At 50.0% G+C, this 23,456-nt stretch overlaps 1 protein-coding gene across 2 annotated transcripts in view; it reads left to right on the forward strand.

Moving 5' to 3' along the window:
- The window catches only part of CACNG2 (calcium voltage-gated channel auxiliary subunit gamma 2), a 52,543-nt gene extending 37,795 nt beyond the window's left edge, over positions 1–14,748 (forward strand). For both annotated transcript variants that reach the window (XM_017823302.1, XM_017823303.1), the window contains 3 exons: positions 9,659–9,742; positions 13,308–13,448; positions 13,931–14,748. In XM_017823302.1, coding sequence (XP_017678791.1) covers positions 9,659–9,742; positions 13,308–13,448; positions 13,931–14,466 — 761 coding nt within the window. In that variant the 3' untranslated portion in view covers positions 14,467–14,748. The remainder of the gene's footprint in view (positions 1–9,658; positions 9,743–13,307; positions 13,449–13,930) is intronic.
- The last annotated feature ends 8,708 nt before the right edge of the window (positions 14,749–23,456 follow it).

Raw genomic sequence — 23,456 nt, forward strand, 5'->3', positions numbered from 1 at the left:
TAGTGCTTTGCTTCCTGAAGGACCCTAAAGCCCACCACATACTTCATAAGCTAATTAACAGCTGCAAGCCTAATTTCTCTCTTGTTTGTGGCCATAACTGCTGAAGGAGCAGCTCAGAGTCACACTAGATTTACACCAGTTTAACCAAGGACAGCGTCTCCCTATAGATCCAGCTGGATATGTCAGAGACAAATGCACTGTGGAGTTGGAGATGAAAGATTTGAAGTGCCTTTTCTCCTCCTTCATAATTTAAAAGTGACTAAGGAAATTGCATTCAAAAAACCTTGTGAACACAGCATTACAATTGCAAGATTCAAGATCTGGAGTTTGGAAATAGCCAAGCCCAAGTTCCCACTGAGCTAGAGGCTTAGCTTGTATCTGAACCAAGGCATGCACCACTTGTGGCTCTGTCCCAGACTGCACAGGACACTTTTCACCATGTAAGGAGGGCTATTTCACCCTCTTTTCTTGCCAGTTAAATCTGTGCCTGTGCACAGTTAATTCCAATGACCGCTAGAGTTACAATCTTGTTACTGACCCAAAACATGACCTACTGTACAAGGTGAGCCTGACTCTGTCCTCTGATGCGCACTCATAGATAAGCAACACAGAGCAGAAAAATGCAACCCAATAGGATGGACTAAGTCACTAATATTCTAGCCCGTGGTTTCCCTCTGTATACTTCTGAGGAGAGATTAATCCGTCTGAGCTTTAGGTCTTTGAGTCCAAGTTTGAGATGGTTCAGTCCTTAGGTCCTCATCCAGCTAGGATGTTGTTTACATGCTCTGATTTCTGAGAGTTTGATGCTGTAACCCTATATGCAAAAACTGTCCTAGTTACAATATTGTTGCTGTGATAGGGAAAAAGAAAAAAAATGAAAAGAGATGCAACAGCTCTTAAATACTCCCTCCATCCCATCCACCCCCTTCCCTCCAGGCTTACATTGGTATCTCCCTTCCTCTAACATCTGGATGGGCAGCTGTGGATTGGTATTGCCTGTGGTAGATATGGAGCATCTCCTCTCCTCCCACACCTTATGCACATCACTTCTCTCTCACTGCAGATAATTGCATCACCCTCCCTGTCACTCGGCTTACAGTTGTAGTGTCACATTTGACTCGTTACACACACACACATAAATGTTCTTGCTACAAATTGACAGATTTTTTTTTTTTAATCCACGGTAATATCTTGATTTCTTCCGCTTGCCCTTTCTGTTTTGCCTGGACTTTTCTCCATGTCCTTATCAACTTCTGCCTTCATTTCTCCAACATCCACCACAGCAGCTTCAGCACTTAAGCTATGTTCTTGGAGTTTGAAAGCCAACATCATGCTACAGCATCTGAGCACAACTATTTACAAGCCCTTTTCTCAATTCTTTTTCTGGTTTCCAGCTCATTTAAAATCTAGTTCTGTCTCTTCTTGCAAGGCAAAGGCAGTAGCTTTTACTAACTCAGCAAATATACCTTGAAAACTCTGCAACAGAGGTTGTATGCCAGAAAGTTCATATGTTTTTCCCACCTAGAGTGACACTAACAACTGTCACTCTAACAACTGTAGAAATAGTTTCTGACCTCTCTGCTGAGGAATCAGAGATGTTGTCAATGCTTTACTCATTCACTGAATCACAAAGGATAATATCATTTACAAAAAACAAATTATTTCACTGACAAATAAATTAAATCGTAACATACAGTTGGTACATGTGCATTTATAAAACTGTTTTCAATTCCAGAATGCTAGCACTGATGGGAAATGAGAGAAATAGAACATTAAGAGGAGCACAGTTATCCACAGCTTTAGATTATTTAGATAAGCTTAATACATTTTTGTGTTTAGTACTATTTTCAGAAGAAATTCAGCTCAGGTTTGATTCTGGCAAAGTCTAGAAAACAGAGCCAATTGTTTACCGTGGGAGACGTCTGTACTGGATGCCTGTAAAAAAAGGATTTTTTGAATGATTTTTATTATTGCTGTGTTGAGGTTTTTCATTTGTGACTTGGACAGATGTCTAGCAGTCTCTGAAATCCAGCCACCCGCAATATTTCAGCTTGTAAAACTCAAATGTGCTGGATTTGTGTTTGCACCAAAATGAATTCAAGAGCCTTTGCCCAATTTTCCCAGACAATCTCACTCTCCGCCTGTGACAAAGCATGGGAAATTTCAAGCCATAGCGAGGATATTTTTGAAAATTACAACCCTGTAAAAAAAGGGTGTTTATAAATGGAAATCTTCATATAATCTTAATAAAAGGTTTTGCTACCACTGCATCTCCACCCACGTCCATGGAACAGCTATAGCCAGCTCTGAGGCAGAGTCTATCAGCTACTTAGCAGCACGCAGCAGAAGTATCGAGCGGGGTGGGAAGGAGAGGAGGCTGCCGCCTCCAAGGAAAAATGCAAAGTGGATCAAGGCTGACAGCAGCACAGAGTCCGGCCGTAACGCAGCGTGGGCCCCGTTGGCTGCCGCAGCAGAGTGCTGCAGGGGACCATGCAGGCAATGCCAGGATGTGATGGGGCTCTTCTGCACTCCCACACTGCTGGGGCTCCACATGAGGGACCTGAGCACCTACAGCAGCACGTGTGTTGCCTTTGCGCTGAAAGGGTGGTTAAGCATCGGAACGGGCTGCCCAGGGAAGTGGTGAAGTCACCACCCCTGAAAGTGTTCAAGAAAAGACTGGATATGGCACTTAGTGCTATGGTTTAGTTGGCATTGTGATGATGGATCAAAGGCTGGACTCAATAATCTTGGAGGTCTTTTCCAACTTTAATGATTCCATGATTCTTCTGTCATCAATCCCCTCTCCTTTGGAGGGTGATTGTCAGGGATGGTTGCAAGGAGTAAGTGAGAAGAGCTGAAAAAGGCAGAACAGGAGCCTGGTGTTAGCTTGGATGGAATTAATCTCCCTGATGCTCACTGGCTATTTTCTATACCACTCTTTTTCTATCTCATCATCTCCTCCTCAGTGCTACCCCATACTGGCTTCTCCCACTTATTTCTCCCGTCTATGTCTGCATTTCTTTTTCTTTGTATCAACCATCTCCTGACCAAATTAATCTCTCCTGAACTGGTATATTCAGGCCATCTTGTTGCTGTAGCTTTGGTCACTGCTAATGTATTGTGATAAACCTCTTCCTTCATGCTCATCAAGGCAGCGATGGTCTGTAAGGCACTGTTTGTACCATTTTTACTGCAACTCTCTTTATAATCTGATCCTTGGCAACAGCTGTAATAAACATGATTATTAATAATAATGTGAGGAGAGCTGGTATAATGGTTCTACCTTGTAGGCAGGGTAGATATTCTTTCATAACTATAAGATCAATTTCTATTTTGCACCAGTTCTTTTACAGGCTTCTTCAGCACAATATCTGAATGATTTCCAGTGGCATATTAAGTGATGGGGCTTGATATCAGTCACATGTGGTTTGTTCTTTTATCCTCTCCCCAGGGAGAGAATTATATATGCAACACACTGGTTATGTTGCTAGGGTTTTGTTTGGCTTTTTTAACATATGCACTGCTGCACGTTTGCATTGAAGAAGACCACATCAAAGCAGGTATATTGCATTTGGATGGGAAGGTGGCAAGATTTCTGATGGTTCATTGTTCCCATGGGATCTCTGCTATTGTCCCAGGCTCACCTCCACAGATCCCATTTGCTGCCCCACTGAGCTTCACCTTGTAGTGGACATGTCCCTGATGAGGACTTCAGACTCTTCGGTCTTAAAATTATCCACCTGGGTCAAAAAGTACTGCCACTAGCACAGCATCTCCTGCTGCTGTGCAGGGTCAGAGCTGTAAGAGCAGAACCAGCTCAAGCCCCAGAATGACCATGCCTTGTGCACAGTGGCTACATTTGCTGTTTTAACCCTACACACTGTAACCTGTGTACTGAGGCATGTGAAGAGATGGCCTCATTTTTGTAAGGTGCTATCTATAGAGAAATTCCCCAAGAGGGATAATGAGCTCTTTTGAAGGACCAGTCCTTCTTTTGGGCACGTCAGCACAGGTGGGTAAAGGCAGATGCCTGCAAGCACTGTCTGTGCTCCCTGCCACTGTGCTTTTCATCAGCTCCAAATCCCCCAAAATGATGAGTGCTCTCGAGTGTTTCTTTCTTGGGAGGGAGGAGAGCAATCAAAGTGCCTTCAAAGGGCTTTTCCTGTGCTTTCTTCTACATTTCATGAAACCTCATTCCTTCCTCTTACAGTCATGTCAAGTTGGGCATTAACAACTCAGTGTCACCAATGTCAGTTTTTGACAGGCATGCCAGACCTCCTCTCTTGGTTTGGAAGCCTTTTTCCAATGTATGTAAGAAAGACATGCCAGCAGTTTGCTACATAGCTGTGGAATTTGTCTTTGTAGCCCAGAGGCTGGCTCTGAGCCCCACTTCACCACCTGGTACCAAATGGACTCTGCTCAGAAACAGAATCGTGGAGCAGAAAGAAATGTTTGTGCTTGTGGCTGACTACCTGCCATTTCTCGTATATCTTTCATGGGTAGATATCAAATATAGTTCAATCTGCAACAAAGTTTACTCCTAAGGCAGGAATCACAAGTGGGAACTTCTAAGAACTTGTGCACAGCCTTCACGTAGGGAGAAGGTTGCATCAAAAATCAGCATGTTACATCAAAAATCAGCATGTTACATTTGACCTAGACAGTGGGGACAATTATCTGGCCCAAATGATCCAGTGTCTCTTCACTTTCATATGTTTAATATAAGTATCCTCAGGCTATTTCCCTGAGGCAAGGAAACACCATTATTCCCATTTCGAGTGAAAGAAGAGGAGGGTTAAGTGACTTGCCTAAAATGATAGAGTGTGATGGAAACAGATACTGAATCTTTGGCCAACACCAAGCCATCTTTCTCAGCTTTTAGAGGCAACAGCTATATCCAGTCCCCTTTATTTATTTCTCTAGAAGCTATCATGCCAAAACCTCTGCTAAATTAGAGAGTGATACTGAAGAAAAGCTTTCAGTGGATTGCTTTTCTCCATAAATGGAAATATCACAAATCATTCTGGGAAAACAGGTCTTTCTGTTCTTATCCCTCTTTGTCTGCTTCTCTCCTTTTGGATGTCTTTGCCTCTGCCTCTGGCTCCCAGTTTTCAGATGTATGGTCCTGACCATTTAAAAGTGTTCCTACCCTGCAGGAAGGGAGTAGCTTTTCATTCTTTGGAACTTACTATTTTGCAATGGATTGCACTCTGCAGGCAAGCGAGACTTCTGAAAGAGACAGGACTGCACAAAGTGGCACAAAAATAAACCACATCACCAACAATACTGAGCCAGGTTCTCATCAGGGGTAACTTGGTCTGAGTCTCTCTGCAGCAGAATTGATGGCTGCCAACTGTCCTGGATAGGCAGCATGTACCCAAATAATGACCTGGCCACACTGGAAGAGGTCTCTCTAAAGGATGAAGGCGCAGTTGACATTTTATTTCATGCATCTTAGACATTCAGTCCATCTTGACAGTATGGTAGGTTGTCTCTGCTCTTAATGACCTGTTCTAGTCCAGGCGCTGGGGAGGTGCCTGTTGCACCAGTCCTAGCTCATCCAGACTGTGTTTTCCAAGTTTGGGAAGGCAACAAGCAAACGGTGGTGATCTTGTCTAAAGACTCCCAGTAATCTCCAGGGGATATGGGGATTGCTTACAGGGGATTTTCCATGGACCTGGGTATCCCTTCTGTCCTGAAACAAGACAGTACTCCTCCCCACCTCCTTTGCAGCCTGCACACCCCAAACCAGGGTGTGGACAACCCTGTTCGGAGTTTTTCCACACTGATACATGAAGGAGAGGGAAGTGACAGTGATGAATGAGAGAGACTGAGAAACAGGAGGAAGATCTTGTGGGTGAGCATGAGAAAAGATGAGGGGAGGGCCTGAACAGCAGTGGGAGAGCTACAGGGAGGAGGTGGAAGCATGTGGCTTAAGTTTCTCAGAGAGGAGCACGGGAGAAGCTAGAGAGCTCAACACATGCCTGTTTCAAGGTTCACAGCATGAAATAGCTTGAGTCGGGAAGAATGGGGAGGGCAAAGTACAGAGGAGATGTTGCTCTTACTCCCTTGGGGGGCTCTCAGAGCCCTACATGCCCTCCCAAATAATGATTTGCTCTTGCTTAGGCGTTCAGGAGTAATAACTGTAGGGTGGCATACAGCTCTTACCCTCCCTCCACAAACCACACGTGCAGCACAGCAAAAGGCTGTTGTGTCAGACCTCAGCAGCACTGCTGAGCTGCTCCATCTCCCCTCCCTGCTTCTACCAGCACAGGTGCCAGGGAGGCTGCTGCACCATCTCAGCAGGCCACAGATGTCCGTCAGAGAATTGCCGAGTGACCTTGGCGCAAGAAGTGACATCGAGGCCTTCCCCACACAGAGCGGGTTTCTGAACCGCTGCCATCCGTCACTCACCTACTCTGTGCACTCGCACAGCCGCCGGCACCAGCGCACCCACACCATGCCCTCTTTAACGCGTCCCCGTACAAGGCAGAGGAGTGCTGTCACCCCCATTTTACAGGGTGGGACTCTGAGGCAGAGAGAAGTGGTTTTAACAGCATGCCTGTGGCAGAGCAAAAACTGAATCTTGTTCTCTTATATTCCCAGTTAGCGCATTAATGACCTAAATTCTGCATCCGTTCCCCATCCATCGCCCAGAGGAGCTAGGAGGCATTGGAGGAGAGGGTGTGGTAACAGGCAAATAGCATCCAGAGCCACGGCTCTCTGTGCTGAGCACAGACAAAGCAGGGGCTAAACTGGGACCAACAGTGCCTTCATGAACCCCAGCAGGGTTGAGCCAGGGAGAGGGATCAACCTGGCACAGCATATCAGCCTGTGGAGAAGGGCAGCTCCACAATGTCATAGCATTTTAAACAAGCCAAGGCTGAACACCCCAGTGTCCAAGCACCTTGCTGAGCCAGGTCAGCAAAGCCTTTGAGACACTCAGCACCGGGAGCAGATTTTTGAGGAGCCTGCATGTCCCCTCACCCTGCCTAGGCAGCTGAACCTCTAACTAATTATCCCACGCAAGTCCATATAAAAGACAACCTGCACAAGATGCAGCATCTTCTCCAAGCATCTTGATTCTTTACATAGGAATTAATCAGGCTCAAATTCAGCATGAAACAGAGCAGGGAAGAGGGAGAAAAAAGGAAGCAGGGAAAGGATGGCACACAGTGAGGGGGTTTCCAAATTCACTGCCTCTTCCCTCCCTGGCTAATTCCAATCAAGAGGCTCCAGCCGCGTGCTCGGAGCATCACCTGGGAGATGCATGCAGGCTCTGCCTGCTCTCCCAGCATGTATGGGCAGGAGGAACTCAGTGTTTGGGATCTGGTGGGCAAGGAGCTGAAATCTGAGGCTGGAGACCTCCCCAGTGCCCCAAAGAGTGCTAGTGTTCACGTGCACTGTACAGCAGTGACCACAGCCAAAGGACCAGAATGACGAACTGCTCATCTGCCACAGGCAGATGACCCCAGGCAGTCAGGGGCAAGCTAGGGAAAGGACCCCCTTCATGCTATATCTGCCTGCCTCACAGGTATTTTAGTGGGCAAGTAGCAGGGTGGGAGTGTGCCAAGGGAATTTGCTTGGCTATGAAACTTTCCTTCCAGAAGAGCCATGGTTGAGAAGCAGACACTTCTTGAATGAGATAACTGGATTGAGGATGAGTGATTAATAGCCTTATTTCATAACTCACAGATTCAATGTCGGAATAGCACGTCAGAGGTACACAGAGAGGCGCTGTTCCTACTTTCTTCTCCTACTGCTTGCCTCTTAATGCACACACACACTCCTCTCTGCTGTCTCTAGCCTCTTCACAGAAGCTCTTTGAATTAGTAGTTAAAGGTGATAGGTACCTTGGAGGCATCAGACACAAGCCAACTGCATGCAGAAAAAATCAAACCCGAAGGCAGACCTAGAGGAACCCGCCTATCTGCCTGCTGCAACTATTTGCTCAGCACTGCTTCCCAAAGCATCCCAAACATTGATCCAGCCAGGCTTGGCCTCAAAAAGAAACTCAGGGGAAATCCTTTGAGCTTGGTCCTTCTTCCAGCCATTCACGAATAGCTGAAAGACCATCCAAATTCATCTGGAATAAAACTTCCAAGGTATGATCTGGGGACCTGGCATAGTGCTGGCAGGTCTCAGCCTGGGTAGGGTTGGCATGGAAGAGCTCTGGGTTGCTCACCAGCAACCCTTCCCAGAGGCAACAATCACAAATGTGGTGGCTTCACTCTCCCCTCACCCTGCACACACCCAGCTGGTTCAGCAGTCGGGCTCAGGATCAGGGTGGCAGGAGGCTTTCCCAGGTTGCCACAGCATTTGCCATTCTCCAGACTCAGGCTCCAAATGCTTCTGCTGAGGGATCAATCGGCCTGAGCTACTTTGGTGGTTGACCTCTGGTGAGGAGGCCCATGGGATCTGCACATCATGCAGACACCGTATTTCTCCTTTCTGAACAGAATGTGTCTATCAGTTCTGTGTTAATGGCCAGTCAGTGCGAGTGTCCAGAGGGAAATGGAATAGAAGGTAGGAGAAAAAGTTTGGGGGAACCCCAGGAAGTATACTGAAATTGCCTTTCATGTGGTCACTCCCGTACAAGCATGGACAACCTGATCATTTGAGATACTAACCAAGCAGTGGTCACAATGAAAATTACAATGTGGCTTGAGGAGTACCTCTCTGGAGTGGTATACCTGATGTCAAGAGGAGACACGAATGATGACAGTAAGAATCTGGTAGACATCCCAGGTAGCAAAAGACTTGGAAGATGTCACTGGCTTCCTGCTGGAATGGCTTTACTGGCCATGGAGTGTGTGAAAAAGGGTGCCCCATGACTAAAGCTAGCAGAAGGCCCTGTACATACACCAGCCTGATGGAAATGAGTGTGTCCAGTCCAGTTTACCCCACTTCTGGTGGAAGATTTTGCTCCCCCAATGCAAAGGATGTTTTGCTGCTGAGCTGCATATGTACACTCGCACCAAGCTTCTTGTAGCCTTTGTCTGTGACAGGACACAAGAGGAGGCCTGGCAAAGGTACACATACATATGGAGAAAGTAGATTAAGAACTTCTGTTCCCCCACCACACTGGAACAAAGAGATGTACGCTGCCCACGAAGTGAAAAGGCAGCAAAGTCACAACTGAAAGAAACAAACACTTTTGTACCCAAAACAGATCACCCTGATGTACACGGCACTGCTGGAATCTACTGAGGCCACTCCAGGTGAAACAGAAACACCCACAGTTACACCAGTCAATGCTGAGGGAGGGGACCCTGACACTCGTACTTTGCAGTATGACTCAGACTCTGGCTCCTTTTCCTGTCCCACCTCCCTCAGAGGTGGGCAGTGCTCTCCTGCCTATCTGCAGCAGGAGTCACAGAGCTTCTGGTGCTCTCTCCATCAAGTGAGGGGGTGCTGGACTAGGAGGGCATCAGGCTGGATCCAGACAGCAAACCCCATATTCCTGTGTAAATAAGAAGGAGATATATATGTGAGTGTGCAAGGAGAGGACCTGGGCATGTAATGGGTATCCACACACGAGTGGGCATGCTTCCTGGAAGGAAGGCAGGGTGGGCACAAAGGGTGATGGAGAGGGCAGCTGTTCCTGCAAGGCAGGCTTTGGTGTTCTCATTTGTTCTTTTTTTTTCTTGTTCCCTAGGGAATTTTAAAGGTCTGTGTAAGCAAATCGATCACTTCCCTGAGGATGCAGATTATGAAGCCGATACAGCAGAATATTTCCTCCGTAAGTCCGCAGGCTCTTCTTGCCATGGCTCATAGGTGCTAGCGTCGGGTGCCTTTTGTCTTCTAAAGATAGGGTGGTGGAGACACTGGGACCTGTGAGGCTCACCAGGACAGAGGAGGTGACCCCAGAGCCTTTTCACCCACTAAAAATGGCTCCACTCACCTCCCTGGGTCCTGCCCATGAGACAGTGCAAGTTTCAAACTCAGAGTAACAATCCGTGGCTTTTTTTTATTAGCAGCAATTAATTGTGACATAAATTCAAAGTCTGAATTCAAATCCATTGAAAAGCTTCTGAGTGGGCATAAGGTCAGACTGGGCTAGCGGGGCCAATGTGTGTGTGAGTGCGCGAGTCCTCCTAAAGCAGATAAAGTTTATATTTTCTTATCTGATACTCCAGTGGCATCAGACTGAACAAATTGGCTGGGTTGTGTCTGAGGAGCGCCTATTGCTGTCTCCACCTTTCACCAAATACCACTTCCCTATAGAGGCTGCAGATCTGATCTTTGCTGGTTTAAGAGATTTTAGTGATGGGAGCAAGGAGTAGGAATAAGGACAGTCAGAGCCCTTTGAAGAAAAGACCTGGTGCTCACCCAGAGCCCTTGAGAGAGGTGCTATATGCCAGGCATATGGCATGTCTGTAAGGAAATGTTGCCTGAGCTCCAAGTCCAGCCTATGAGTGAGGGAATCTCACACTGCTTTGCACAGCGGCATCCTGACTAGCAGAGCAGATCCACATCATATATTGCCCTCCCTGGTTGCCCTCCCCAGCCAGCATTTCGACCCACCCCAGAGGCAGGAGCTTACTCTTCCTTTAGCACAGCTGAACAGGGAACACTCCTCCTCCCACCTTGCTATCCTGCCCTCTCTCCACAAGCCCAGCATCTTTTGACATCATGAGAACTTCTTTCTTCAGAAATCTGAGATAAGTGTTTTTGACCTCTCAAGGTTAAGCATCAAAGGCTTCCAAAGACCGGGAGTCTTTCAGAATAGCTCCTTGTCATCTGGGCGTGCTCCAAGCCAGATGTGGAGACCCAGCCCTGCGGCAGGGAGGAGAGAGATAATTTAGGATCTGTGAGGCTCATTTGTATGTGAAAAGAGGCAGATCTTATGCTGCTTCCTCTTGGTTTCTCAAACAGTTCTCCATCCACTGTAAACTGTAAATAACACAGGGAGATTGCTTCTTTCGGCTGCCTTTCTGCAGCACTGGTCTCTTAATTGCTGCACGGCCCCTGAACGGCAGAGCTGAAGACAGGCGTTTGATCCAGTTTGGCACAGCGACTGTGCAGGCTGCCTCCGAGGGCAAACCAGCCCTTGCAGAGCTGTTTGAGAGCGAGGAAGGTGCTTGCAGCATCAGCTGCACTTCAGAAAAAAAGAGTTGGGGGAAGGGGCCAAACATCTCAAGAAGGATGGGTCTGTTCCCTTGGAGAGAACAAGATCTGAAGACAAAAATTGGCCCAGCATCAGGACCTGACATTGTCCCCAGGGTAGAGCCCTCTTTCAGAAAGAACCAGGTTCAAAGAGGGATTTGGCAAGTCAATAAAGGACTACTTGGGTCATTCCTGAGGGAAGTGGGATTTCTTCTGGCTTAGACCTGCTTGGAGAAGGACCCCACTGAACAGCTTCTTCCCAGAACTTCTGCCAAACCAAAGTCCCTGGGTGCTCTGCATGGGCGATGCCTGGTGGCACAGGCAGGAACAATATCAGACTAGGCAGTTCCCTCATTCAGGGGACGAGGACAATTACGGGGCAGTGTCCATGGCCTGGCTAGAAGGGCTTAGACTTTACTTCTGCCAGCCATCCACATAAAGTGTCTTGGGCTTTTTGAAATCAAATGCCTGTTGTCAGAGAGGAAGCAGAAGCACCTCTGCATTTCTTCGCTAGAAGACACAGATGATATAAGAGACCATACGAACACCATCCCCTTCTCTTTAGGTTGCAGGCTCTGGACCCAGGAAGACTGGAGGAGATTGTGCCCCTCTCTTACTGGGCCCTCTCCTGAGGGGCTGAGTAAGGCTTCTGTTCTCCCCTGTCATATAACACCCGCAGCTCCCCATGTCAGTCGGCAACCTTGTGTTCTCTCAACAAGGGTGAATTTTAGAATTAAGACAGATAAAACTGACGTAGTCAGGACCAGGCTGCAGGACTGAGCAACCAATCCTCTAGAAACCCTCTGAACAGTGGGTGTCTGCTTGATGTTAGCTTCCTGCCATTTAAGCTTCCCATTGTCAAATCCCACCTTGCATTCCAGAAGCTGTTAAAATGGTTATTTCTGCTATCCTGTTCCCTGACATACAGCCAGACAAGAGAGGTTTCTCCCTGCCTTCTGCATTCCCCATGCACAGGGAGTGGGCTAGGCCCCCCTCAAAGAGCCAATTGCTTGTGCCTGGTAGGATCCAGAGCCAACAGGGCCTTTGAAGCATGGTCTCTGTCCCCTTAGGAAAAAGTCCTGCATTTGCTTCAGTAGGGTTCATTCTTGCAGGCAAGGAAGGATTAGCTTTCATCCCCCTTTACAGATCTTTGCTCCACAAGCAGAATTGCACCAGCCCGTCTGATACCTTCCTTTATCAAGCAAGGCTTCATTTCACACTTTAACAGCTTATTTTCTCTTGTGAAGGGAGGAGAGAAGGCCTTCCGAGTTAAAAAAACCCACGAATATTCACAACACAAGCTCCAGCAGACCGTTGGCTCCCCCCGAACTGCCCATGAGCAGTGTGTGCATGCGTGCATGTGTGCGTGGGTGTGTGTACACACAGTCCTGGCCTTTCACTGTGTGAATATGAGTGAGGCCCCCCAGAAGCTGTGGGGTATGTTTTGCATGCACATATGAGAATATACATGCATCTATGCCATTGCCCTCTGCTGGCTGAGCTCTTCCCGTATCGACCGATGGAGAGTGTGCGTGTGTGGGAGCTGGCACATCCAAACCCATCACTGCCCTCTGGAAGGATCCCAGTCATTTAATCACTAGGATAAGCCTCGCGTTTCAGTGCACAGGGCTGGGACTTTCGCTTTTCAGTCCTCTCTGCAGCTGCAGAGCAGTGTACAGCACCAGGAGCTCCTCAGTACTGAAAAAAAACCTCTCCTTGAGATGCTCATGCCCTTTCAGGAGGATTCGAGATTGAGCAGCTCTGCAGGAAGCATTTGGGTTGCTGTTCTTTGAAGAGCAGGCTCGAGCAGCAGCACCCCACAGGAATAGAAGCTGAATGGTGCCTGGGCTTCCCCTCCAGTCCCCTCAAAAGCAGAGGAAAAGAGTGTGAAGGGGAACAGACAGCACAGTTGGGCTCCCTGCTCAGCCACCAGTCTCACAGCCCCCTCTGTCTCCCCGTGCCAGGCCACTGGCTTCACGGCAGCAGCAGTGGCCAGGGCAGGGGAAAGTTGCTGTGGACCACTCTCTTTTTCTGACACACTTTGTTTCTCTCTCCCTCCCTCCATCCCTCAATGCCTTCATCTCTCCTTAAATTACTCCTCTACCGCACATTGCCCTCTGTCTCTCCTCTTCACCCCCACTCACAAAACGTACTTGCTGTTCTTTCTGCCCCTCCCCTCCTCCCTCTCTCCTCTGCAGGGGCTGTTAGAGCCTCTAGTATTTTCCCGATCCTGAGTGTGATTCTGCTTTTCATGGGTGGACTCTGCATTGCAGCCAGCGAGTTCTACAAAACCCGACACAACATCATCCTTAGTGCCGGCATCTTCTTCGTGTCTGCAGGTAAAGGGATGCACAGGCTGAATGCCCCAGAGGTGGGCTCCAGGGAATGGGGGGCTGCCTAGCTGGGGTATCCGCCGGAGTACAGTTGCCTAGGCAGAAGTGTGTGTATTTCCCAGCCCTGATGAGCCTTATTCAGGGTGAAAGCAGCCTCACAAGGATGCCTCTCCACCCACTCTGCTTGCCTAGCAGAGGCAGGCAGCAGTGCCCTGCAGGCAGGGGCTTTCCAACTGCTTGGGAGCTGATGGAGGGTGTGTTTCCCTACATCTGACATCTCTCAGGGACCAGCCAGGAGTGCAGTCCGGGGATGCGGCAGGCACATGAGGAGAGTTTTGCCTGACTTTCCCAAGGAAAGCTTCTCCCTGGGAGGGGATGGGTGACTGGGGCGCCTCCCATCCCTGCCTCTCAGGAGCAGGGATTCAACCTGATTCCTCCACCACTGCCCTGTGTGACCCTCCTGGCATCTCATTCTCTCTCCCTTGCAGGTTTGAGTAATATAATTGGCATCATTGTATACATATCAGCCAACGCTGGAGACCCCTCTAAGAGTGACTCCAAGAAGAACAGCTACTCCTACGGCTGGTCCTTCTATTTTGGGGCCCTGTCCTTCATTATAGCCGAGATGGTGGGAGTGCTGGCTGTCCACATGTTCATAGACCGGCACAAACAGCTGCGCGCCAATGCTCGTGCCACGGACTACCTCCAGTCCTCCGCCATCACCCGCATCCCCAGCTACCGGTACCGCTATCAGAGACGCAGTCGCTCCAGCTCCCGCTCCACCGAGCCTTCACACTCCAGGGATGCCTCTCCCGTCGGGATCAAAGGGTTCAACACCCTCCCATCAACAGAGATCTCGATGTACACCCTCACCAGGGACCCGCTGAAGGCAAGCACCACCCCCACCGCCACCTACAACTCTGACAGGGATAACAGTTTCCTCCAGGTTCACAACTGTATCCAGAAAGAGAACAAGGACTCTATCCACACCAACACAGCCAACCGCCGGACCACCCCGGTATGAAGCCGTCGCCAGGAGCTGAAAATGGGGCAGGAATGGGCAGGAGGAGATGGGGTGGGCTGCAGGGTGGGGAGGGTGGAAAGGGGCAGGGGGCAGCAGGTGGGTGGGAAGGAGGAGGTGGAAGCGCCCCTTGGTGGGGTGGGGACCTTCCCAATGCAAAAAAAAAAAAAAAAAAATCCAGAAAAAAAAACAACAAAAGCAAACAAAAAACTGACAAAAAAAAGAATAAAAAAACAACGAACGAACAAGCAGACAAGCAGACAAACAAGCGAGTGAACAAAAAAACCAGACAAATGAAAAGGAAACATGAGGAAAGAGACAACAGTGAAAAAAATTCTTAAAAAAAAAGCAAAAGAAAAAAGGAAAAAAAAGAAAAACTTTAAAACTGAGAGAAAGAGATTTAAAAAATAGAAATAAATTTAAAAGAAAATGCATGATTTCCCATGTACCATTATTTTAACATTTAATAAAAACAGATTAAAAAAATAAAAGGGAACCAAGAAATAACAAATGACAATAAATCAAGTGGGAGGAAGAGGAGGAGGAGGCAGCTTTTTGAATTTTGGGGGGTTTTATTCTTTAATTTTATCGTTTGTTTCCCACTTACCCTTAACCCATCACAGGCTCCTTGGGGGACAGGGCATAGGGCTCAGCCATCGACAACTTCGGTGTCCTTGGGCCAGTTATGGAGGATCCTGGATGCCAGAATCAACCATGACTCACTCTGCTCCCCCAAGATCCATGGGGATCCAATCCATTCCCCTGGGATCCGTGGGGATCTGCTTGTCCTCCGCAGGTCTGTAGGGGTTTAGAGTGACTCCTGCCCCTAGGGAGTGCAGGAGCTGATGCTGAGTCACCCTTCCACAGTGTCCCCAGGGGGGTCTCCACTTCCCCAGCCCTGGGGACCCCGGGGTCAATGGTGACAGTGCAAAAAGCAAACAGACACAGTAAATAAAGACATACACAGAGACAAAAAAAAAAAAAAAGGACAAAAAAGGTTTCTTAAAAAAAGTGGCAATTTTTTTAATGAAAAAAACAGCTATAAATAAATGTAAATATAATAAGTGGATTTACTTGCAAGAAGAACAGATAGTATTTTTTCTTTTCATTTTTGTTTTCTTCAGCTTTAAACTGTGAAAAAAAAGGAAAAGAGGCAATGGGGAGCTGTGTGGGAGGCACAGGTAGAGGGGGGGGCTGGTGGATGGGAATCAGGGCTCTCATCCCTTCAGGATGTTGATGCTGGGGGGACACACATGGGATGCTGGGGGGGGCACAGCACTCACACACATGTGTGCCCATGCTCACACACTTGTGCCCTGGTGTGCACGTGCTCTCCTGTGAATGCTCCAGAGGCTCCCCAGGGTGGCCATGCACTGCCCAAATCTTTCCAGATCCCCCTTACGTCCCACCAGTGGGGCTGCAGCCATGTGGGGATGTGGTGAGGCCCACCCAGCAGACCCCTGAAATAGCTCCTGTCCTCCCCTGGGCAAAGCCAGCCAACCCTGAGCCAATGTCAGCTGCAGACTGCTTGGCCTTGATTCATGTAGCCTCCCAGTCCCCATCCCAGAGAGTGCCCTGCTCCAGGCCTGAGCCCCCCACGTCCCAGCCTCCATGCCAGGGAGAGGTGTGGAGCCATCGGGTGTTTCCATGCCTGCTGGGTTTTGTCGTTCTCCCCACCCCTCTCCTGATGGTCCATGGCTGCCATGGTCTCCCCCACAGCAGCAAGGCAAACTGGGTCCCCACCATTCTGCCCTGGGATCTTTGGCCTGGCTGCCACCCCCTCTGTCCCTGCCATGATGGGGGAACAGGGCACAGGGGTGCCAGTTTTTAATCCAGCTCCCCCCCCAATAGTCGCTGCTGACAGAGGCAGGAGGGGAGGTGGCAGCAGGGGAGAGCGGGGGGACCCCTGTGACACCCCCTGAGACACTGGCCAGCCCAGAGCAAGGACAGGCCCCCTTTAGGGCTGCTACCCAAAAGTGGCAGTGCTCTGGGGAGGCATAAGCCAAGGGATTGCAGGATGGGTCCACCGAGCCCTTCGGCAACTCAGACCCACTTTTCGACTTTTTTTCCGTCCCCATTCCTGCTGCTCCAGTTTTAGGAGCTGCACAGTCCTCGCTTCAGATCCCAGTGGGGTTTCTGCTTTAAAGCAGCCAGATCTTCTCTGCTTCCCACCGACCTACTGATACTTTAACTCCCCTTCCCTGCTCTGGGCTATGGCAGGGGGCAGCAGCAGGACAGGATCACCCCCAAAAACAGCATCACAGGGCAAGAGCTGGATGGGAGCCCCTTGGCTGGGTGTTCAGACTCGACCCCCCCCACCACTGACATCCCCTCCCATGGCCCTCCAATCCTTTAAAAAAGACTCAGAGGGGACATCCCACCCCCTCCAATGCCCCCCGTGGAATAAGTTAAAGCCAGTTCCCCAGAACCCAATGTAGAGGGAAGGCAGTGTTGGGGTTTCCATCCCCAGTGACCCTCACCCACCCAACACTGAATGGAGCTGGGGAGCATTCACAGGGCTGAGTACGCCCCCAGGGCCAGATGGGAAAGAGAGAGTGAGGGAGTGTGCCGGAAGAGCGTGTGCAGGAGGTAAGAGCTGGAGGGGAATATTTTTCCCCGGGATGTTGCTCATGTCCAGCTCAAACCAGTACAAGAAACCAACCTCCATTTTCTTTATCTCGTGGTTTTTTTCAGACTGTTAAAAAGAAAAAAAATTTTAAAAAGAGAAAATAACAAAAAAAAATCCTGGTACATGAAATAAAGATTTTTTTTTTTATAACTTGGTCCTTGTTTATGTGGATTTATTGGGGCATCTATTGTCTCACTGTGCTAGAAGAGTACTTCAAAACCAAGCAAGAAAATCAACTATTGTGGATAATTTTGTCCTCATTGGCAATTCAGTGGATAGTCTTGCTTCAAGATGGCCTTCAAGATACAAGGAGAACGGACAAAGCAAGAGGAGAGGGCTTTGCCACAACTTTTTTTGAAGTAAGTGTGGGTAAACTCAAGTCACACATGTGGTCTTTCCCTGCTGCCCTCCAAAACATCTGCTCCAGCCCCTGTTTAGCTTCCAGTATCTACCGTCTTGTTCCATTCTTCTCAGGGTGGAGATACCACAAGGGCTGATGCCCCAACTACCACTGGAAGACAGTGGATCTATGGCAGCAAGCCAAGAATTACTGGCAAGCTGAGAATTCACACGGGCTGGAGGGCTCAAAAGGGAAAAAGAAAGTGAACCTAGCATTGTTTTGAGATTTTGTTCAGCCATTCATGGGATTTCTGGTAATGTCCTCAGTAGCTGGGAAGTGGCTGTCTGGTAGAAATGCTCAGCGCAGGAGACCGGAGCAGGGGGATTACTTACAGTTGGAGGTGCAGACCCAGAAATGGGTGAGGTGGCAGCAGCACAGGGAGGTGAGATCCCCACAAAAGGGACTAGGTTCCTGGCATGCCCCCTCACCTCTCGCTCACCATCAGCCCCAGGGATGCCACCAACCAGCTGAGATCCCCTCACCCTGTGCTGGGCTCTCACTTGCATGAGACCCTCCGTGGCCTTCTGAAGCAGACCGGAATCCCCATTAGACTCTGTGACCGCTAACTCAGAGGGGTGACACAGAAGGACAGCCACCTGAGTGACAGAGCTTCTCTGAAGTGTGGCCAGGGTCTGACCCATGGTAGGCAAGTAAGACCACAGGCTGAATGAGCAGGTGTGACCAGGGGAGTTAATTTGTCAGCAGCAGGGGGGCAGCAGGGTGAAGGCACATGTGGCTACAGGTGTCCCATCAGATACTGATGTGTTGCAGTGCAATCACAGCACCACGGTCCTACCCACCACCCAGTGCACCTCACACAGGTTGACACTGGTTCTCAGCATCTGTATCCACTGGCCAGCACGCGTAGGTCCCCACTCTGGCCCTCCCTGGACCTCTCCACGACAACCTCCCCCAGCTCACCGCTCTTCTCTGGGCCCCTGGTAGCACCTAACACTTGCCTTGTACATTTCATGGGCCAGCTGGCAGGACACTTCACTGCCGAGGTAATTGGGGCAACCCAATGACCCACTTCTGCTCCTCCTCCAGGGACCCTTCCCATGAGCAACCTCACCAAGAAGGAGGGCATAAGGAGGGGAGAGGCAGCAAAGCAGGCCAGGCGCCTGTCTGGGGGACATCAGGGAGCTCCCAGCCCTGCTACGTGCACGTCTAGGATGCAGCCGCCCTCCTATCGCATCTAGCTCAGAGACCCCAAAACCTTCTCACCCCCCTCCTCATCCCCTTGCCTGGGTCTGAAACCTCCACCAGTGCTGGGTGCTTCCACTCAGGCATGGGTAGGATGAGCTGGAGGAATCCCCCTGCATCTTCTCCATGCTCCCTGTGATGTTTCCAATCCTTGCCTGCTGCAGAGCCTGGGCCAAGAGGGTGCTCGCTCATCCTCCCTCATGACAGCGGGGCAGTGCAGAGATGTGGTTACATTTCCCACACAGTGTCCTGCCTGGAGTGAAGGGAGTGCATGGCTCAGCCCTCCTGCACCACTCCATGAGGGGTTCCTTCCTCGTACTGTACACATGCTTCTGCCCTTCTCTATCTGGCTTTTGTGGATGAGGCAACAGAGTAGGAGAGGCAGGGAAACAGCACCAGCCTGAAATTAGGTGTGGGGAATGCTCCTCAGACAGGGCCAGCCTCCATGCCATAATAATTAATACTAATATTCAGCACTTACACAGCCCTTTTCATGTTCAAAGCACTTTGCAAACACTAATTAATGTCATATTAAGTGATGTCTTAGAGGGGCAACATTGAAAGCAAACAACTTGTGCGTGGGCAGAAGCCCTCATTCCCCATCTCTCCCAAAGCACATTAACACTTAGGTAGGTGAGAGACCCTAAAATGTTATCCTGCGCTTCCTCTAGGTCTCAGTGCTCCCCACATCACTTGCTTACCTCTCCCAGTGGAAGATGTGCTCTGGCAGGCTCTGACTGTGTGCTCCGGTATGCCAGAGGTGAGCAGGGCACCAGGATCTTCTCCTCCACAGCACTGAGCCACTGAGGTCCTGTGGATGCCAGAGACTCGTGACTGAGAGGTCAGTTAAAATATTTGTGTTGGAAAAGTTCCTACCCCAGTCCCAAGCCCCAGCAGCGGGGGAGGACAAACAGCAGGCCCCTTGCAGGACAGCAGGAGTGGAGGCGGAGCAAGCAAAGTTCTATCTGATGCCTTTCAGCTATGTCCCCATCAGACTCCAGCCTCAGGACCTATTTGGGGCCAATGGTCATTCCCTGCTTTCAGGTACCAGAGGAATGCAGTGCCTGCCCTGCATGGGGCTGCTTTCTGACAGCCCCCCTCCAAATCTGAGGACATGCTCTGAAATGCTGGCAAGGGATGGGTAGAAGGCAGGCAGGGCATCTGCCAGGAAGAGTGCTGCCCTACTCAGAGCAATCTGCAAGGATGGCTCTGGCAAAAGATCTGAGAGGGCAGGCACTCCCCAGGGGATGCTGGCCTGCACTGGCAGGGGTGCCAGGTCTTCATCACACAGAGGCAGAGCATGGCTGAAGAGGGGGATCCTTTGGGGAATGGTATGGGACAAGGGAGCACTTGCTACTGAGTAATGCCCAGGTCCTCACATGTGTGGATCTGCTGTTAACATGCACTTGCCGCTCCTCTGCTGCCTCTCTCTTATGGACCACAGCCAGGGCTGGCTGGGTTTTGCTTTTGTGGGAGATGCTCTGAGAGCTCCTCTGTGGGGAAACCCAGATACTTGGCTATTAAATGAACGTTGGGCATTTAATAGCATCATTGAAATGGTTTAAACACCTAGGAGTGGTAATTAGCAATTATGGTTTGGTGAGGAGGATATTAAGACCCAGGTATGGAGCCCAGTATTTTTCTCTGCAGATAATTTTTAGTGCCAGATGACTACAGAGAGAGGCCAAGCGTCAGACACAGAAGCCTGCTGTCTTGCTTGTATGCAAGGACTGCCATGAGGAAAGAAGACAGCTCCATATCTTACCTTTTAAAAGCCAAGCACTGAGGCCAAGGACAGAGAAAGGTTTGAGAATGAGAGCTAATGAAGAAAGGGTGTCTGTGAAGAGGTACAGTCAACATAACAAAAGCTGCTATGTGAGCATGGATGGCAAAGGACAGGCTATCTGAATGGAAGTATCCCCAAGGGTAGAGATGGCTCCAGAAAACTTGGCATTCCCTTGCCAGGTGCCTTCCAGATGCTGGAAGCTTCTCCCCTCATCTCCCTAGGCTCTTCTGGACACCTTCCAGAGAGATAGAAAGAAGAGGTAACAGTTTCAGTAGGGAAGGGAGGTAGGTGAAGGGTAAAATTTGAGTAGGGCCTATACAGATTAAGTAGAGGTGAATTAAATGCCACCACCCTGAGTTTTACCTCCAAGAATGTGGAACAAGTCATCCCTCTTGCTAAACTGAAGCATGGAGCTGGACCATGTGTGGGCTGCTGAACAGTGTGCAGCTCCTCACTCAGCTGGGGCATTTACAAGGAGTCCTGATCAAACCGAGCATACCTGTACCACACTTTTGTGGCTCTACAGAGCTCTAGAGCAGCTGTGCAGCCAAAATGCCCCAAGAAGATGAGGAACTCCCCTCCAGCCTGAGAGAGGGGACAGGGACCAGCCCCCAGGACTTGGGACAGGTTGTAAAAAGATCTTTAACTGGGGATCCATGCCCAAAAGGGTAGGCAGGGCATCTATGATGTCTCAGTGTCTATAGTGGCTACTCCATTCTAAAGCCACCAACCACTGGCTGGTAAGGGGTGCTGAGGACCTCTCGGACATGGAGCTGCAATGAGGACCCTTACAGAGGACCTAGGACCCCAACGGGCCATGCTGCTTCCCACTACTGGAGCAGCAGGAGGTGAGTGACTGCCTTCATCTTCCTGGCTGCAAATCCCAGCTTTGACCTGGCTCTGGCAGAGCCAATGCAGACATGAACCATTCTGGCAGAGTGTTGTCATTTGTGCCTGTTTTACACCGTGGAGAGGAGTAACGTGCGAATGACGCCAAACACTGCTGGCCTCATTTTGCTTGCCCTTTATTGAAACCTCTGGGCTTTGCACTCTGGGCATGGAGCGACAAGGGTGCCATGGCTCATGGATGCAACAAGGGCTCAGATGAGGCAGCCTCAGCATCCTCCGCAGCGGTCAGCTCCTGACATTGCGGAAAGTCCGCAGTGAAGGAGCTGGCTGGCCCGATACCGGCAGCTTCAGCAAAGGGGTCAAGATACACGGTTATGGGCTGAGTCCCAGAAACAGATCCGCAAGGGCAAAGCACTGGGCTTGGGAAAGGGTTTTCTCTGCTGCTGCTCCTCCTGCTGCTCCTGATCCCCTCAGGGATGGAAAAAACAAGGGACTTTGCTCTCTAGGGACCTGTCAATCAGAATCTGCCAGCACCGTTTAATTTGCTGCATTTATGCCTGCCAGGAGCGCTGGCCGGGCTGCCTGTTCCTGAGCAGGCAGTGCCATCCCGTGGGACGAACTCGGCACAGCAGCGGAGCCTCACAGCCGCACTGTGGGAGCTGGAGCAGCCCCACAGCTCCCACAGGAGATGCAGCACTGGGACCCTTGCCCACTGTCCCCCTGATGCACAGGGGTGACCAGTGGCCTTTTCTACTCTGCCAGGGCTCCTCACTTTTACCAGCTTTCCCTCATTCCCTCCCCCTCTCCTTCCAGAAGCTCAGAGAGGACACAATGATGTAATTTACCTGGGGGTTCAGCTTAGTCCCACTTGGGACAGGCAGGTATGATTTTCGGAGGGGAGAGCAGACAACAAAGCTCTTACTGTGAGATTGGTGTGGCCATGAGGTTCGAGGCAGCATGTCCCAGCAAGCCGCATGTCATCAGCAAGTCCACCCACCTCTCCTACCCTAAACTCTGCAGCTCTGACTGATGCCTACCAGGGATCATCCAGGAGTGTTTAGTGAAGTAATACTTTACACATGCAGAGTAAAGACCAATCCCACAGCGCAGTTCCCAGGTCAGTGAGCCCCATGGCTGCCCCATGTCTCCTTCTCCCCTATTACTCTCTCCCAAGTACCTGGCACTGCTCATGGGCCCTTTTGGGGAGTAAGCGATGAACAGAGGGGCGATTCCCAGCCTAAACCCCTTCCCATCCCCTCCTGTAGGGGCTACAAGCAAAGCCTGGCCTGACCTTGGGAATCAGCTGCGACCTTGGGAAGTGCCTCATCCAGAGGAACAGGCTGCAGATAGGGAAAAGGAGAGAAAGAAAGACCTTGGGCTGCTGCAGTGGGAGCTTTCTGGAGCAAGGCTGAGAGTGTGCATCCTTCCCAGCTGCCTCGGGGTACCTGACGCCCGATGGGGGACATACGCAGCACAGCTTTGCCAGAAGGGACAAAAGCACCCGGCTGACTCCTCCAAAGACAGAAGAGAGCAGATGGCGCTGAAATCTGCTCAAGAGGAGAGAAAGGAATGGCCCTGAGGCTCCGCACTCCCTGTACCCTCTGCACTCCCTGTACCCCAAGAGGCACATTTGTCCGCGGCCAAGCGTGTCGGCCAACCCTGTCTCTGACTTACCAAGGAGCAGAGAAGGGAATGGCAACCACAGACATGCTGGGCTGCTGCATGTCCCTTGCTGCTGTTCTCTTTTGTGAGGACCTTCCTGAGAGTCCTTGGGAGGGGAACAGTATATTATACATAGGTAGCATCTGCTTTTCACTCCTTACTGCCACAATAATCAGGTCTTGTGCAAATGGGATTTGACTCTGCTCCCTAGCAGAAATTGCTTGGACTCTCTTCCTGCCTCCTGATATTCTGCATAGACCCCTTTTCCTGGCTGGCATAAACATTAAACTTAGCAGAAGAGGGACCAGCCAGGCAGGAGCATTTGCACAGCATGCTTAGCCCAGAAGATTCTGATTTATATTTCACAGAAGTTACTCTAACACTGATGATGTTGAAGGAAATAACCGTGGGCATTTCTGTGCTGGGCAAGGGCCCTTGTAAAGAAAGCCTGTGTTGCTCATAGC

This window comes from Lepidothrix coronata, unplaced genomic scaffold, assembly GCF_001604755.1.
Source record: "Lepidothrix coronata isolate B3197 unplaced genomic scaffold, Lepidothrix_coronata-1.0 Scaffold102, whole genome shotgun sequence".
NCBI classification, from domain to species: Eukaryota; Metazoa; Chordata; class Aves; order Passeriformes; family Pipridae; genus Lepidothrix; species Lepidothrix coronata.